Source organism: Lampetra fluviatilis, chromosome 5 (genome assembly GCF_964198595.1).
Source record: "Lampetra fluviatilis chromosome 5, kcLamFluv1.1, whole genome shotgun sequence".
NCBI lineage: Eukaryota > Metazoa > Chordata > Hyperoartia > Petromyzontiformes > Petromyzontidae > Lampetra > Lampetra fluviatilis.
Genome location: NC_136279.1, coordinates 10,806,560 through 10,823,880, shown reverse-complemented (window position 1 = coordinate 10,823,880; position 17,321 = coordinate 10,806,560). Strand labels below are relative to the sequence as shown.

The 17,321-nt window shown below is 44.7% G+C and overlaps 1 protein-coding gene across 1 annotated transcript; it reads left to right on the top strand.

Annotated features, from left to right (window-relative positions):
- The first annotated feature begins 72 nt into the window (after nt 1–72).
- Nucleotides 73–11,816, top strand: LOC144932219 (myelin and lymphocyte protein-like). Its single transcript, XM_078856169.1, has 4 exons — nt 73–279; nt 6,515–6,685; nt 7,933–8,100; nt 9,382–11,816. The coding sequence occupies exons 1-4, from the start codon at nt 160–162 to the stop codon at nt 9,454–9,456; spliced, it is 534 nt and encodes a 177-aa protein (XP_078712295.1). The 5' UTR covers nt 73–159; the 3' UTR covers nt 9,457–11,816.
- The last annotated feature ends 5,505 nt before the right edge of the window (nt 11,817–17,321 follow it).

Below are 17,321 nucleotides of genomic sequence, written 5' to 3'. Positions count from 1 at the left end.
CTTGCGGATTACCACCAAGGCTATCCCTAATCTCCGCTCGTGGGGGCCCACAACTTTGGCAACCGCCTCTTCGCCAACCACATTCGACCGCGATTTCCTTGGTCTCCACGCGTGCCAGCACGCCCCGCACCCCGCCTGACATTCGCCACGTGTTTGACGATGGCAGCCGGAGCGGGGCAAGGTGCTGGCAGCGGCCAGATGTGCACGCTCTCAGCGGAGCTCCCTCTGGGTGCCGACACCATCAAGAGCCCATCGGGGATCATCATCATCCCAGAGCTGGTGAGTCTGCTCGTGTTTGCGCCTCCGCGTGTGTGTCCGTGCGTAAACGGGTGCTCGCTAACACCACAGACATACGGGGGGGGGGGGGGTGTGGGGTCTTTGCGTGTACCAGCGGTAGGTAGCACGAGTGGCCCAGCGGGAGTGTTGCAGTGGCCAATGAAACGCGCTGCGAACGCGGCCAACAGCGATGAATATTTGAACCGGCCCGTCTGGGCATACCCCGAGGTTGACTCAAACGCAACTGGGTGCGGAGCGTCAACATCGCCACTTGGGAGAGACAGGCAGGTCGCGCGCGCGTTTACCGGCCAGCCATTCACGTTTGTGCGTTGAACTTCTTTCTTCGCCGTACGTAGCCAACCGCGCTGATCGGAGGTGCCATTCGGGTCTCGTGATCGGTGCTCGCTAACGACCAATCCGTACTTGCCCCCAAACAGCCTTTGCGGATAAATTTCGATTTAAAGCTTTCGTGACTGCAGGGATTCATCTTCTTGGTATCTTTCGGTAAAGTCACGTAGATTCAGATGCTGTCTTCCCGACAGACCTGTTCTTCACCTGAGGACGGCTGCTTGCGTTGTGGCCGAAACGTGAGAATTGTATTTTATTATGTTTTATTATTTTATTATTTCCCTTCTACGTGATTTTACCGAAAGAATCAAGAAGATGAAGCCTTTGCTGACTCTAATTGGCGGGGGACACCCATGTCCTGTGTTTAGCGGTGGCATCATGTTCCGCGCGCTGCCATACGGTGCCCTTGCTGCGCTCGGGTCGAGTTCTCTGTCCGTGGCCATGGTCTGGAGCACAGCAGCACCTGGGAAACTGCTGCAGCATAGCACAGAGTGGAACGGCGGCCCGCCAAGCTTCAAGCCGCAGACTACGTAGGAACCCAACTCGATCTACTCAGCCTTGCGTTCGCTCTTGTCGAGGTGAATGCCCCGGGCTGGTGAGATCAAGGTGGCCAGGCGTGTGCTTTGCGCTGTGTGTTTTGCGTTTTGCGCACTCGCAATTCAGCGATTTTGGAAATCTTAAGGGCTTGCACAGCAAATCACTTTGACACGAGCTGGTAACTCTATGGGATATTCAAACAGCAGATCGTACGCACGCACGCACGCATAATCGCAACCATCTCGCCCCCTTTTCGACGTAAATGTGGCAGGGTCCTCGTGGAAGACGGTCATGAGACTCAAGTGAGTCTTTCCCAGGTAATGTGGCAACGCGTAATCCGAATTGAGTACTTAGATTCGGCGAGGCTTTCCAGGGTGTATGTACGTTCACAATACATTCCAGTGAATTCTGTCATTCAGTTTCATCTTCCCCGCGTGTGCATTTGTGGAAAGGGCAGAATTCTACAGTGCAGTCATCATCCCTAGTGGCACGGCCAACTCAATGCCGTCCGTGGAATTTCGCTTAATGGACAACTTTTTCGGGAGCTTATCTCTCCCCGAAATCGAGGGGCATCCATGTAAACTGCACCTCCACGTGTGGTGCATTTCACACATCGCCTCCATGCCACGTAGCCCGTCAGGACACTTTTTTGCACTTTGACCAGCACAACAAGCAAACAACCTAAACACATTCGTCAATAAAACGTCTTTAAAGTGAACAAAACGCACGTATATAACAGGTGTTGTTTTGGAGAATGACACTGACGGTGTTGAATGCGACGTGGATTAAGTTCAGTCCGGAATTGGGGTTACCGTGGTGTGTCATTGTGTTCTTGGCAGAGGTGTGGACTCGAGTCATGTGACTTGGACTCGAGTCAGACTCGAGTCATGAATTTGATGACTTGCGACTCGACTTGGACTTGCATAACAATGACTTTGTCCCACCTATGAGATGTGGACTCGAGTCATGTGACTTGGACTCGAGTCAGACTCGAGTCATGAATTTGATGACTTGCGACTCGACTTGGACTTGCATAACAATGACTTTGTCCCACCTCTGGTTCTTGGAATATGGGGGCCGTCCATAAATGACGTCACGCGATTTTGGACGATTTTTGACCCCCCCCCCCCCCTCGTCACACGGCGTCAAAAAAAGTCAGACCCCCCCCCCTCAAATATAACGTCACAAAGCTCTGCCCCCCCCAAAAAAAAATAAAACATGCTTCAAATCGCTTTAAACTATTGTCATTGTAGTGCGTATTTAATGTGGCGTTGCACTCTCATGTTGTAGGAAGAAACATTTATTTAAACGTCTTTTATATTAAGTAGAACGTCTTGTCTATATTTATTTAAAGTTGCGCATTTTGATGTGACGTCACATTTCTCAAACACCCCCCCCTCGTCACACATCGTCACAAATGTCTGACCCCCCCCCCCCCCACTAGGTACGTGACGTCATTTATGGACGGCCCCATAGGGTACGATAATAAAAGGTAGAGGACATACTCTTTGGTTCTTTCGGTAAAGTCACGTAGGTATAAAATAAATTAAATCACGACGTTTCGGACGCAACACAAGCGTCCGTCATCAGGTGGGACAACCACAGAAAAAAGCAGTTGCTGAAATAGGCAAAAGAGTTGATGGTAACATTTCAGCAACTGCGTTTTGCTGTGTTTGTCCCACCTGATGACGGACGCTTGTGTTGCGCCAGAAACGTCGTGATTTAATTTGTTTTATTTTATACCTACGTGACTTTCCTGAAAGAACCAAAGAGTATGGATCCCTGCAGTCCCGAAATCTTCAAATCTAGCAGGTAGAGGACAATAATCGAGGATTGTTTTTGATGGGCATTCTTTGTACTCCATTGGTAGTAGTGCCTTCCAAGCCAGCCGAGCAGCGTTACGGAAACATCAAATTAGAAATCAAGACTTGATTTCAATGCTATACAATACTGCTTTGTTGTCGCGGGTTGTTTGACCACATTTCACCAGGCTGGTCAGTGCGGGTTGGTGAATGGGGGAGGGATGACCCGTCACCGACGTTGAGCCATGGTCGGAAATTGAACCCAGTGCGCTAACCACTGCGCCATCACTCCACCGGATACTCCGTATTTAAACTAAATTTACTCGCAATTATAAAATGCTTGCTGATTAACTGGGTGGTAAATCTGACTCAAGTACTCGATTCGCCCCCTATGGGAGTTGACCAAGCCTATAATAAACCCTAGGTCAATAAAATAGATGCCACTTAGTGGGAAGTTAACTGTATTCGTCCGATACATACACATCCGATTCGCCTAATTGGCTACGTATGGGTGCGACAAAACTTCAACGTACATGCGTAATCAACGTCGCAATGTGGAATTTTTTCTGTGGTCTGACATTATCTTAAAAGTGGTTGATACTGAGCTCATTCCGTATTCTCGGGCCACTGGATGATCTAATTCGCCAGTTGCGGTATAACATGTATTTAGAACTAATCTGTGAATGTGTGTGCGTAATGCCGGGTGTGATCTATTTATAGAGACTCTACAAATGTTTAATGACCATCTTCTTAACAGGTCGTTAAATATTGTCAAAGCGATGGTTCCATATATGACAGAGAACAGAAGTCATAGATGTAATCGGTGTATTAGTTGGAAACCTGCAGATGCTTTAAAAAAAAAACAATCCGTCTTCTCCCTATTATTTTTGCTCCCGGCTGGACTGAATATATCCTCGCTCACAGTACCTGCTAAGGCCGTCCGTATTGTCTTTGGGTGTGAAGTAAATACAATTTTCCACACCGTTTACTTTTATGAGGGTTAAATGTCTGTTACAGTTTATAGCATTTGTAGCTATATTAAAAGCGTACTGTTAGTGTAAATGTTTACCTTGAAACCATTGCAAAGACCTTAAGCCCAATGCGTTAATGAAGGTCTTACATTTATGGAAAATGTATAAATAAAGCATTTTTCGTCATCGGAATTAAGAATCATGTTTAATTACATTACCCTAATAATAGCTGCTGCTATGACACACTGCCTCAAAATTGGTCCAGAGTTTGCTCGTGCTAGATGCTGCTAAAATAATGCGCTCCCAAAATGCCGTGGGGCCAATGTGTTGTGTAAGAAATATGTTGATGTCGAGTATTATGAAGGAGACATCGGCTGCTTATCTATTTCCTTATTTACATTGGATGCTTCCCAGTTAATTCTACTCGAATCACTTATTTACGCCATGGAAGATCTGAGTGGCAAGAAAAAAGCAAGGTCGCATGAAGAAATAGGTTATTGAAATGAAAGAAAAAACAATAAAATAAAAAATCCCTCCTTGCAACAAAATAATAGGTAATTTGTGCTAATTTTAAAAATTGCATTGTGGAGCATTGACACAATGAATAATACTCTGTCCAATGAACCCGACAACATGGGTTCAACACCAGTCCACTGCTCAAATAAGCAGCGAGTAATATCTGAACGAGAGCTGGCTCCGCCGTCACCGACTGCACTTGTAAAATATGACCTTGGACCAAGAGGCAACCTTTGACCTTTTCGTATCCATATTGTGCAACCCATGTACCCCACTGTACGAAAATGGAATGTTTTACTATTTAGCAATGCATATCACTTGGAACAGATCTTGAACCATTTTCAATTGCCACGAATTTGTTTTCATTTGTTCCCCTTTCAGTTCCAGTATAATGCCACCACATACTTCTGTCCGTGCCTCTTCATGCACTTGGAATATATTGCTCCATTGCAATTGTCACTGTTTTTGTTTCTATGTTTCCGATTCGTGTCACTGCACGAATTACAGAGTGATTGAACTTTGAAATGTTGCATTTCATAATCAGTTTTCCCAAAAGCGCTTTATTATGCTTTCGCTTGCCTGTTTCTTTGCGTGTTTATTTCCTCACTAGAATTGAAGTCTATCTTCAATAATTGACACGAGTAAAGATACTCTGGCATGTTTTCAGTTGTCCCTCCGACAAATAGCATCTTTGAATTAGCAAAGTTTCTCCATGACTTTTAAGTTGAGCTCATTTATCTTGAGCCCAACTTTACTGCCTTCTTTGTTACATATTTCAGTAAGTTACCATAACTCATTACCATTGATTGTTCAAATGGCTGTGTCATGAGGAAATGTGAGATGGTTTAAATTTTGCTCCATTCAGGTCATGCCTCTTAATTATCCCATAAAAATGTTGGGAAAACATCGTCTAATGTGTCTGTGAATAACATCGTCGAAAGCGCCGTCTCTCTTGTGCGCCATCCCCTTGCGATGTGTATTTCGTTACTTTATGTCGTCTCGGTGTCACTGTTCCACTGATTAATTTATTTTTAAAATACGCCTCCATCTCTAATAGAGGTTTTTGGGTTAGATTACGTAAATAAATGTGTCGTTAAAACCCGCCACCACCCGACACAGCCAACTAGCAAGTGTTGTCACGTTAACAGAACGTGGCCAATTCGTCACTAGTACAGCACTACACCGGTGTGTTGGAGAGCCAACCCACAACATTTACAATCTGAGTACGACGTTTCGCCGGTAATTACAACTAGCTTCATCAGGCGACAGCCAAATTTGTGGATAAGTCTTACTGTTTCGTTCCTCATATAGAGGGGTAGATGTGTTGACCACCCTTTTGCGCTCTTGCACAATGTGGGGGGGATTACTGAGGCAACGTACATTACGCATTACGGGAGCCCTTTGAACTTGTCCTTCCTGTCTATTGTGCTTTATTAAAATAGTCCGACCAACGGTAATCCCTATTGAAGTACGCTGCCCTTGTAGGCATGCATTTAAATAATGTATTATTTGATGATTCGATTCCACGCAGCACTAAGACGGTAGCTATCTGAACGGTTAAAGTAATTTTTATTTCTTTCAATTTCGATAGATTCTCTAATTAGTCTTGGCCAGTAGTAGCTAGTTTTGCACAACACTTCAACATTATCCAAATCAATTGAGTGTCCTTGTTGGCACGCGTGTTTTGCTACTGCTGACAGTTGCATTTGGGAGAATCTAATATTTCTCTGATGTTCTTTTAGTCTCATGCTGATCATTCGTCCTGTTTGCCCAACATAACATTTACCACACGTGCAGTTAATCCTGTACACAACCCTTCCTAGTTGGCTGTGTCGGGTGGTGGGCGGGTTTTAACGACACATTTACATATTCACGCGATCTAACCCAAAACCCTCTTATGGATGATATTGGTCGCGAAAGCCTACGTTTTAAACTGATGTCTCCATCTATTTCTATTAAGCGAGGACAATGATTTTTCTTGGAAGCAATAACCACAGTATTCTCAGCATGAAAGCACAAGTTCTGTGGGTATCGTGTGAACGTCGGTCTCTTTGCTGGTGGCAGGTGTCCGGGGCCCTCGTATGGATCCTGGTGGCCTCGACGCAACTCCGTGGCACCGAGATGCACCAGGCATGGGTGATGTTTGTCTCCGTCACGTTTTGCGTGCTCTCCATCATCCAGCTGGTGCTCTACCTCACTGGGACAGCAAAGCAGAGCAGCACTTGGATCCATCTGGTAAAAATATCTCCATTGCTATGGCTCTGAGGAACTAATTATTGGTGGGTGATCATTCTCGTGATAAGCAATAAACTGTGTGTGTGTGTGTGTAATAGGGGACAGAGAGGGGAAGCATTGAATCGGTCAAATCGCGATTTAAAAATATTACACCAATTCTTAATACAGTTTACAGGGGTTGTTATATGTATTTTTTTTGTTATTGGCTATGTACAAAGTATTGAACAGTTTGGAACCTCTATATAGCTGTGATCTGTTGAAGCCACTATAGCCCTATGAGACATCTCCTTTACCAGTGGCAAAATTTAGTAATAGGTTTTTACCCTTTCAACTGGTACAAAAACTGACACCTTTATACAAGCCATCATGTTTGCAATAACCACAACAGAAGCAGTCAAAATGCAAACAAAAAGAAACAACTCTGATAATGATAATGATATGCACTGTCCTTGAAGTTGATTGGTCCACACCCGAGACAGCTTTTCTTAGAGCCTAGTCTCCATTGGTGTTGGACCAGATGACGCCAAAAGGCGTACTAGGCTCTAAGAAAAGCTGTCTCAGGTGTGGACCAATCAACTTCAAGGACAGTGCATATCATTATCATTATCAGAGTTGTTTCTTTTTGTTTGCATTTTGACTGCTTGTGTTGTGGTTATTGCAAACACGATGCCTTGTATAAAGGTGTCAGTTTTTGTACCAGTTGAAAGGGTAAAAACCTATTACCACTATAGCCCGTCAAGAACTCTGCACTCAAACAATGTCTGAGGTTGATGTTCTCCACGAAGCCCCTCAAGGTGGGACAATCCTGAGGTTGGCTCGTGCGGCGCCAGGACTTTCGAACTCACTGCCTATACGCACCAAAAAGTTCAGGAGTGTTGCTGTCTGAAAATCGTCAGGCACAGTCTTTCCAGAATGATTATTAGTTTATAATACAGGGATTTGTCGTTTTGTTGTTCTAGGCCTCCATAATTCCATGTTTTTGTGTGCATCGTTACGTTTTTAATTTGCGGTCATTTCACAGTGCACTTTGAGACTTGACTCATTTGTGGTGTAAATATAATTATTAATCATTATTACCACGAATCTGAGGATCTCTGAGTAAGTAAAGAACCTGCATTGTCCTATTTTAATTGCGTAGTGCATTCTAACAATGGCGGCATTGTAATTATTTTGTGTCGCACGCACATGGTCACCGCGCGCTGCCGATGCATCCCCCTTTGTTTTTGCTTGCGATGGTCGCGTTGCAGGACTTGGCGCTCAGCATGCTCGCGTTCACGCTCTACCTGAGTGCTGCAGTGCTGCAGGTCAACGCCACCATCGCCATGTTCAACGTGTACATCGAACAGTGCGGTCTCGGCAATACGGACATTAAGGAAGCAATCCTTCACTTGTATCGAGTTAATCTCGCTGCAACGGTACTGTGGGGTTTCATGCCCCTTTGCTACATGCCTCTTTTGATGGAAATTCAATTAATCGCGTGTGAATGTTTTTTCTCTCTTTATTTTGTATATGGGGTATGTATTGAGTTAACATCACCCCCTGCAGCCACTAGAGGTACTGCCATTAAACGCAAAGGTGAAAATAAGAACATTGAAAACACTGTCATGCCTGAACCATCAGAATTAATGAAATTGCTCGAGAGGTAAATTGTTCCACCCAGATCTTGATTTCTCAATCAATATTTTCCAGAACACTGCTCAGCTGGTTTGGAGTAGGGATTATTGGTGTAAGGTACTACCACTAGAGTACACGGTGCACTTATCCATAACAATGCTATATTATTGTACCTTACATTCCTAATATACTATGAACAGGTTTTTTTTAATGAACATAAGGTGACATTTCCAGAACAGCTTTCAGAACTCTTCTGGCTTAAATTTAGCCCTAGTTCCACCCCTAAATAATTAAATGTATTATCATTCATTTAGCTGGAAATAGGCTTTTCCATTGTGTGCATCAGAATGTCCTTTAGACACATCCCACGGTACACACCATGCACTGTTCAATTGGATTAGCTATTATTCACTTGGCAGTCTTACATAAAAAGAATACTTTAATGTGGTGCGACCTGTATTTTTTTACTAAGTTTCCATGTTTCGGTCTTCCCAAGTGCTTCCATGTTTTCTACTTCCAGATATTGAAATGGTGGTAGAATAATCAGAATGATAAATAAGTAACATTGTTTTTCCACACATTGAGCGACAAAAAAACGTTATTAACTCGGGCTGTAAGGATGTGTTGGGTCATCTATTAATCGTCCATTCTGACACTTATGACACATGTATTGAATCCTACACGTGAGTATTAATAGTTGTGTTATTCATATGTACAGTATGTTATTCACATGACTCCTGAGGTTGACTGGCACTATAGTGCTACACTTAATAACAAATTAGTAATAGATTCTGAAATCCCACTAACTGTTCGTAACATTATCACAAAGGGGAACAAATAGTTAGTGCAAGTTAAAACACTATACTATGGTTGTCCCACCTGATGACAATTGCTTGTGTTGCGATCGAAACGTTGTGATCTATTATTTTTTTTCTTCTACGTGACTTTACCGAAAGAACCAAAGGGTATGGATTTCTGCAGTCACAAAAGCTTCAAATCAATACTCTCCAGACATTTCACATCAAACAGATAATTCATAAGTCGAGATGTTTTAATTTCTCCTTCTGCTTTTTCCTTCCCAGGTATTTGCGTTTTTGACCACGGGCCTGTACGCGGTCAGCGCATTCATCAGCATCCAGCGGTGGAAGCTGAATTGATTCGTCTACAAGAAGCTGCCTGCTCCAAACATTATCGTTAATTCGAAAGCAAGCCTATTCTACATACTTTGTGTGTATTCAATTGCATTGGCATAATGTTTCTGTGGCTGGGCGTAGTATTGTCCACGTGTTATCCAGTACTCTAGTTCCATGCAGAGGGTGATATTAGCATGGTGGATCATGCTGATGTCACCATCTGCGTGGGACTCCAAGGCTGCTTGATTACACATTTACCAATAAATAGTATAATAATAAAAACAATGTTTATTTACAGCCCTTTGCATACCCACAACGTATTGCCATGGGGGTTGTGTTAACTATTTTGGTACGCTAATCAAGCGTGGGTGTCGAGGTGCCATGCCCTGGCTTGCCAGGAGAAGGCAGATACAGCAAATGGAAACTCCACCTGCTTTATCTGTATGGGATCGAGTATTGTCCCCTCACACACGTGGATTTTCTGCAGGTGCTCCGGTTTTCTCGCACGTGTAAACACTAAATTAATTGGCTGAAAACTTCTTATATAGACGGCCGCAGAGCTTGGGCAATCGTTGGCATCGCCTCACTTTGTGGCATCGCCTTCCCGCTTGTCTGTGGTCCCTCGCGCCTCCGAGTCATTCTTTCTCTTGGAGAGCAAGCAAACACTGTGCGTGTTGTAAGTTGAAATGATGAGTAAAGGTGCAGGGTGGAGTGTTACCCAGATGTCAGGCGCTGCTGGTCATATACCATGTGGCCGGTGACACAGTTCACTTACAACTGCACCACCAATCCCCCAAGGAGCAAAAGAGTGACACACAAATAATAAACAGATAGCAAGCATAACTCGACATGTAAACCGGAAAACTACTGGCTCTATATCCTGTATATAAATGTATATTGATTATATGGAGAGGTGGACTTCCTGGCTATTCAATAGACATTGCCTATGAGCCTCCACCACAGCATATAGAGAGAGTTTTCATGAAGGACAATAATTAGGTTGTCAGTATCGCTGCTCAAAGTCTTTTCCTGGTACTAGTGTGAGGTTTCTCCAAGTATCTAGGTGTCCTCCCATGTGCAATTAATCATTAACCCTCACATGCACAGGAACCTCCGACACGTGATGGAAATGTTCCGTATGATTAAATAGCTTTCACGTGTATATATATATCATAGCGGTCGACCACAGTGAACACGACGCGTTAGAGAGTTGAGGAATTGACAAAGATACCAATGGAGGACCTGACTGAAAATGCCTTGAGATTCTGCTGAACATTTTGGCAATGAATATATTTATGTAGTATTATGATTCACACAAGAGGTGAGATGAATATTTTAACACTGAAATGTGTATAATTGTCAGACTTGGTCTTAGTACAACCTTCCAAATTTCACCCCATATTTAGATATTGCCATATATATGCTGAGAAGTAATTTTTCACAATACTTAAAGCTGGGGCTTCCAATTTCGCCTGGTTGGCATGGACCCGGGTGCAAGGAATGAAATGGGGTGCCCCACGACCCCCCCCCCCCCCCTTCATAGCCCAGAACCGAAGGCCTTTTTTCCTGTGGACCCCAGTGCAGTTGCACTGCCTGCACACTCTGGCTCCGTGTGCTGATGTATGCAAAGGCAATACAGATGCACGTTGTGATTATGAAGCAAATTGTAAAAATCCATTTTATAAGGGATAATTTGTTGGTGTGTCGTGATTTGTCCCCTTCATGATTCAATTAATTCTCAGGAATCTGAGGTTTACATTGGATTATTTTTATCGTGATTTTTATAGATAAATAAAGTGGGCTCTGGTGGATCGAATAGTTAGTGAACTGATTACATACAAAGTACCCGAATTAAAAAAAAGCATTCTTCACGTGTGATTTAATGCACATATCATGAGCATAAGAATGAATATAAATTGGTTAATTGCTGTATTACAACTAAATCGACCAAATGTATTTAGAGGCTCAACTGGGACATATTGAGCTGGCAGCTAATTCCTTTGTTAACCCCGCCCACTTTTTCATAACCACGCCCACTCCATCACTAGCACTGCCCACACTCTCAGTGGCCTCCCTCTTACATTGGCCCCGCCTACTGCCCTTAGGCCCTGCCCACTATCAACCCCACCCACTACTCGTGTCGCTCTCCCCCATGCCACAAGCATGGGACCCAGGACATTTTAAACTGGCCTAAATGTCCTGATTTTCATAAAATATTTCGCACACCAAGGCAGCCGTTCTGAAACTTGGCCTGTTCCGGCCAAAACCAAGACGTGTTGGTGACTTTAATCGTGCCCCGAGTAATTTGTTGTGCACCATTCTTTATCAGGGAGCCCTGAACCTTGGAAAGTTCCATTCCTTCCTTTGTGCGATCGATATTCGTGCCAAGCAAACTCCGCTTGAACAATGGCAACATTGTTTATACAAAGTAGTAGCTCGGGGTTGAGAATGATAAGACTAGGATTATCGTTTTGTTTTCTTTTCGGATTATTTTTTTATTTTCACCTTTCACACGTGTAGAAATATCGAATGATTTTTTTTCCCCATGCGTGAAATAATACACATCCTAGTCGAATGACATTGTTTTGTCATGTGATATTAACTATTTGTAAATATTGTACTGCAAACTGTTATCTCCACTGTTGCTATGCAAATAAAAATCTCCAACTTGCTTGGGACTGAGGTTTTGGCGGATATGCGAAAAGGCATAGAAAATTACACTTGCAGCACACACAAATATGTCAGTGGACAAAAAAGGGTGAACTTCTTGAAACCATAGACAAATGCTTGACTGCTTTTGAAGTGAATGTACCCCAGTTTAAGAATACATTCCTGAGTGTGAAAAGATAAGATTTGTAAAGTCACGTAAATAGAAAAGAAATAAAGCAAAAAACCCACGACGTTTCGATCGCAACACAAGCAGTCTTCATCAGGCGAAGAGATGAAGACCGCTTGTGTTGCGATTGAAATGTCGTGGGTTTTCCATTTACGTGACTTTACTGAAAGAACCAAGAATATGAATTCCTGCAGTCACGAAAGTTTAAAGTCTAAAGATTTGTAAACATCCATAGAAAATGGCAGTTAAACTACATGCGGATATATATTTAGTCAGCGATGCGATGCACTGTATAGTGAAGACAATTTTGGGGAGCGGCATTGCAGTGGTTAGCACTGTGGGACTAACCCAACGACCTGAGTTTGATTACCAACGACAGCCAACATCAGTGCAGAGTGATATCTGAACCAGTGCTACCCCACTCCCCTTACCAGCCTGCAATAACCAACGTGGTCAACTATGGTCAAACAAATTTAAAGACTAGTAGTTGGGGAAGGCCTTCATCCAACAATGGATTTTTTTTTAAATAAAAGGCTATACGTTTAGTTTACGTTCATGACATTTCACTTTAGGTTCAACACTTGATTTTTGACGCGTTAAACTCGTACCACTCCTCTTCGGCAGATTCTTACCCTTACTTTCTGCTGAGTTTTACTTTCACGCACGCCCATGCAATGTATTTAGTTTTTTATATCTTTGCTTTTCATAATGTTGCGCGGGTCACTTGTAAATGCTTTTAGTAACGTGTGTGTTACCCTCACTAAATTTTTATCGACGCAGCTGAGAGCCCATCAATGGTTCATTATCTCTCTTGTGAAGAAAAACTTGCATTCTGCCGTATGGACGGTTGGCTTTTATCAAACACAAGGTAGTTGTGCAGCACTGTTTAAGGCCGTTCTAATGCTTCTCTTAGAATCTGATCCGTTTCTTAAGTTTGTCTGTTTGGAGCCTTGTATGTGACTTGCAGTGAACCACCGTTGTTTTTCAATACAGTGTACTGGCTGTGTAGGGTATTCCTTATCTTAATTCCTGAAACTAATAGTATAGTGTGAGGCTATTGTGTACGGGGATTATGGTAAAAAAAAGTCTGCTTCTTTGGCGTGTTTTCAAAGGTGTTGCTCTGGTTTGCTGAAGAGCTGTTCAGCAGAAAACAATGTTTTACAGACAATGGCTAATTTAAGTGATTCAGGCATCAATTTCTGTGGAGGAAGGAAGTTGTTTTCTGTTAGCAAGAGGACAAAAGGTGAGAGTTTAATTTTTAAATCAACCACTGTGTTGACTGTGCATTGTGGCGTTTTTCACTTGGTTGGAATAGGCTTCCATTGTGGGAAGGCTGGAGGGGTGAAGGGGGGGATTTAAGAATGACAACAATTCTAGAGTTGAAGCTTTCGTGACTGCAAGGATTCATACGCTTAGGTTTTTTCGGTAAAGTCACGTAGATAAAAAATAAATAATAAAATATAAAACTAATAGAAGAAATAATTAAAATAAAATAAATCACGACGTTTCGGAGGCAACACAAGCTTCCGTCTTCAGGTGGAACCGTCACAGCACGATTGCTCTATCAGCTGTATCAGCAATCGTGCTGTGACGGTTCCACCTTGAGACAGAAGCTTTTGTTGCCTCCGAAACGTCGTGATTTTTATTTTATTTCTATTATTTCTTCTATTATTTTTATTATTAATATTTATTTATTTATGTTTTGCCTACGTGACTTTACCGAAAAAACCTAAGAGTATGAATGACAACAAGTTGGAGATCTGAGAAGGGAGATCTCCATAATAAAGGTTTGTTGGGTTCGATCCCATAAATATAAATGTGTCGTTAACTCACCACCACCCGGCAACAGCCAATTAGTAAGGTTTGTTAGATAAACAAAACGCGTCAATTAATAACTACATCAGCACACCAGTGTGTATGAGAGTAAACCCACAACATTTACAACCAGCTTCATCAGGCGATGTTCCATAATTGTTTGTTTAGACCCCAAGCCCCAGATCTAAACAGACCTGGTGGGACTTGGAAAGGACACTGTGGTAAGGAGCAAGGGGTATTGGTTCTAACTTTGTGTCTGATTTGAAATTGTGCTGAAGAGTTTGAACGTTGAAGCAATGAAGATACGTGGGCAGAGACTGATGGAAGCCTTTACAAGGGCTTTGGAAATCCCAAAGTTATGCTAAATTGTGAGTGCAAAAACAATGATAGTCTTTACCCTTCTCAGCAATTATACAGACACCAATTGCAAGGCATCAGGTCTGCATGAGCCACACAGTGTGACAAGGCCATGAAGGAGTCTGTCTCTGCACACATTATCAAGGACATAAAAAACTAGGTTTTACCCTTTCTGGCAATAGAACAGGTGTTAAGATGTTAAAACGCCAAACAGAAACCTTTTGCAAGGAATCGTGTCTGCATTAACCACACTTACGTTAGGTGAAGAGGGTAAAACCTATTCTTATAATTTGATACTGGCAAGAAAGCTGCCATATTATCAATATCGTTTGTTTGCATGTTTCATCACAAGCATGTGTGGTTTAATGCAGACCTGATGCCTTGCAATAGGTGTCTCGTTTGCGTTTGAACGTTTTAACACCTCCTGCATTCTTGCCGGGGAGGGTAAAGCCTATTCTTTGTTCATCGTTTTGATACCGGTGAAACTGGTCCTAGAGATATGAACATTGTGAGTGCAAATAAAATGACGGTTAAAGTTTATCCATTATGACGAACATCACCGTTTTGCAGGATTTGCGAGGCCCTGAAACACTACATTTATTTACAAAGGACAGACTGACTCCCTTAACATATGGAATGTGGAATTGTCAATACTGGACAATGGCTCTGTGTCGCAAAGGTAATTGCTCATTCTGAGTAAAGGGGAGAAGAATGTAAGATCTTTAACGGACCTGCAATCACGTAAGACAAGTTCGCCCGCGCGGCGCATTTGATTCCGGCTGTGAGATAAAGTGGATGTGGATTAATTCCTTGCACCTGCGCCATGAATAGAACGGCAGAGTACACAATGAGTGCCATGCCACCTGTGCGCGCCGTGCGTGCCGTGATTCGCACAAGCTCGGAACAGAACGATTGGGTCCCGAGGCTTATCGAGTAATGCAGACCGTGTCTCACTGCACCCCAGGCGATAGACTGCGGGGGGGGGGGTGATGGGGGGTGGCGGGGGCGGTGATGGGGGGGGGTGATGGGGGATAGCGGGGGGGGGGGGGATAGCGGGGGGGGGGTGATGGGGGGGTGGCGGGGGGGGGGTGATGGGGGGGTGGCGGGGGGGGGTGATGGGGGGGTGGCGGGGGGGGGGGTGATGGGGGTGGCGGGGGGGGTGATGGGGGGTGGCGGGGGGGTGATGGGGGGTGGCGGGTGGAGGAGTGATGGGGGGGGGGTGATGGGGGGGTGATGGGGGGTGGCGGGAGGGGTGATGGGGGGTGGCGGTGGGGGGGAGGTGGCGGGGGGGGGGGTGATGGGGGGTGGCGGGGGGGTGATGGGGGGTGGCGGGGGGGTGATGGGGGGTGGCGGGGGGGTGATGGGGGGTGGCGGGGGGGAGGAGGGGGATGGCGCGGGGTGGGGGTCACATTTCGTTCCTTTTCAACGCCCCATGCGGTCACTACGCCACTGGGTGTCGGGCAATTGCGGTAGAGCATCTTATTTGTTTGTTAATGGGCTGTTTCACGTGCGAAGAATTGACGTTGAATGTGACACCGAACGATGCAAGGTCGTCGCCTTAATTTCTCAAGCGAAACGGTGATGTCGACATCAAGTGGTGTCGCGCAAAGTTAGGTGAATCGACTTAACTCTGTCGACACGAGTTAATGCGACGCAGAAAAAGCGCATGTGCAAAGGGAAGACCCAGTGATGTCTCTATCATCAGCCATGATCTATCCACAGCTGGATGTCCGTATGTTGAACTTCTTTCGCACCGGACGCCCATCTGAGCTCCTGCTGCGCACGAGTTGACGGGTTCGATCAAACCTCCACGGTGAATGCCCTCACGGACACGGCCACCCCCACCCCCTAATCTGGCGTCAATGACATCGATGGAGAGTATCGACAATAACGAGAGAGTGGCAACCGAGGGGAGGCCACCCGCCCGAGAGGACGTTGACCGTGGAGATGGAGCGATAAGATGAGCGCGCGTGCATGCAGGCTGCTGAAGGTGGCTTGCTACATCGCATTGTCGAGATGGTGATGGCTTGGGGGAGGAGGGGGAGAGAGGCCGGCATCCAACGGTGAATGGATCGTGGCTGACGATGAGATAACATTTATTCGTAATAAAGTTTTTTGGGGGGGTTAGATCCCGTGAGTATAAATGTGTCGTGACCCTCCACCACCCGGCACAGCCAGAAAGTATTTGTCACGTCAACAAAACGTGAGTTACGACTCCAGCCCACGGGGTGTGTTGGAGAGTAAATCCACAACATTTACATTGCACACTGCCGGAGCGGCGTCGCTGCGAGACATGATGCAAATTTATTCACAGAAAACCAAATCAATCAAAAATGCGTCTCTGTAAATGAGTCGAGGGCACACCGACACTAACCATTGGGTCGATGCGTGCTTTCAAGTGAGACCAGAGACGTGATGAAAAGAGCAACAACAAAAAACGAATCAGAGCCAGCGTGCCAATCCCATGCCTGGCGAAGCGTCTGACCACATTTCCACCGCGCTCACCAGCGCAGGCGTCGTGAAGACGGGGGGGGGGGGCATAGACGCAGTGGCATAGTACAGCACAACGATGCATGTCGCTGCAGTGCCATCTGCTGCCCACATCGGCCTACGCCGCTTGTGTATCGCGCGCAGATTTAACTGGTCGGTAGCGATATCTTTGTATCGCCCATAAAAGTGAATCAATAACCTTGTTTATGACCACTGTCTCAGACGGAAACAAATAGTATATGTACGGTAACAGACGACGTGGCCGTCGCCTGGAAACTGTACATTGGTTCACGGGGTTATTGACGAAGGCTTTTGAGTGTTTTTAAATCCTTTATATTAAGTTCACTTGCTTGCTTGCTTACGACCGTGCAAATCTTTCGGTCGTTTTTTA

Coding starts and splice junctions, on each gene's coding strand:
- LOC144932219 (XM_078856169.1), top strand. CDS start 160: ATGGCAGCCGGAGCGGGGCAAGGTGCTGGCAGCGGCCAGATGTGCACG. Junction 6,686..7,932: donor GCAGCACTTGGATCCATCTG/GTAAAAATATCT, acceptor GTCGCGTTGCAG/GACTTGGCGCTCAGCATGCT. Junction 8,101..9,381: donor GAGTTAATCTCGCTGCAACG/GTACTGTGGGGT, acceptor TTTCCTTCCCAG/GTATTTGCGTTTTTGACCAC.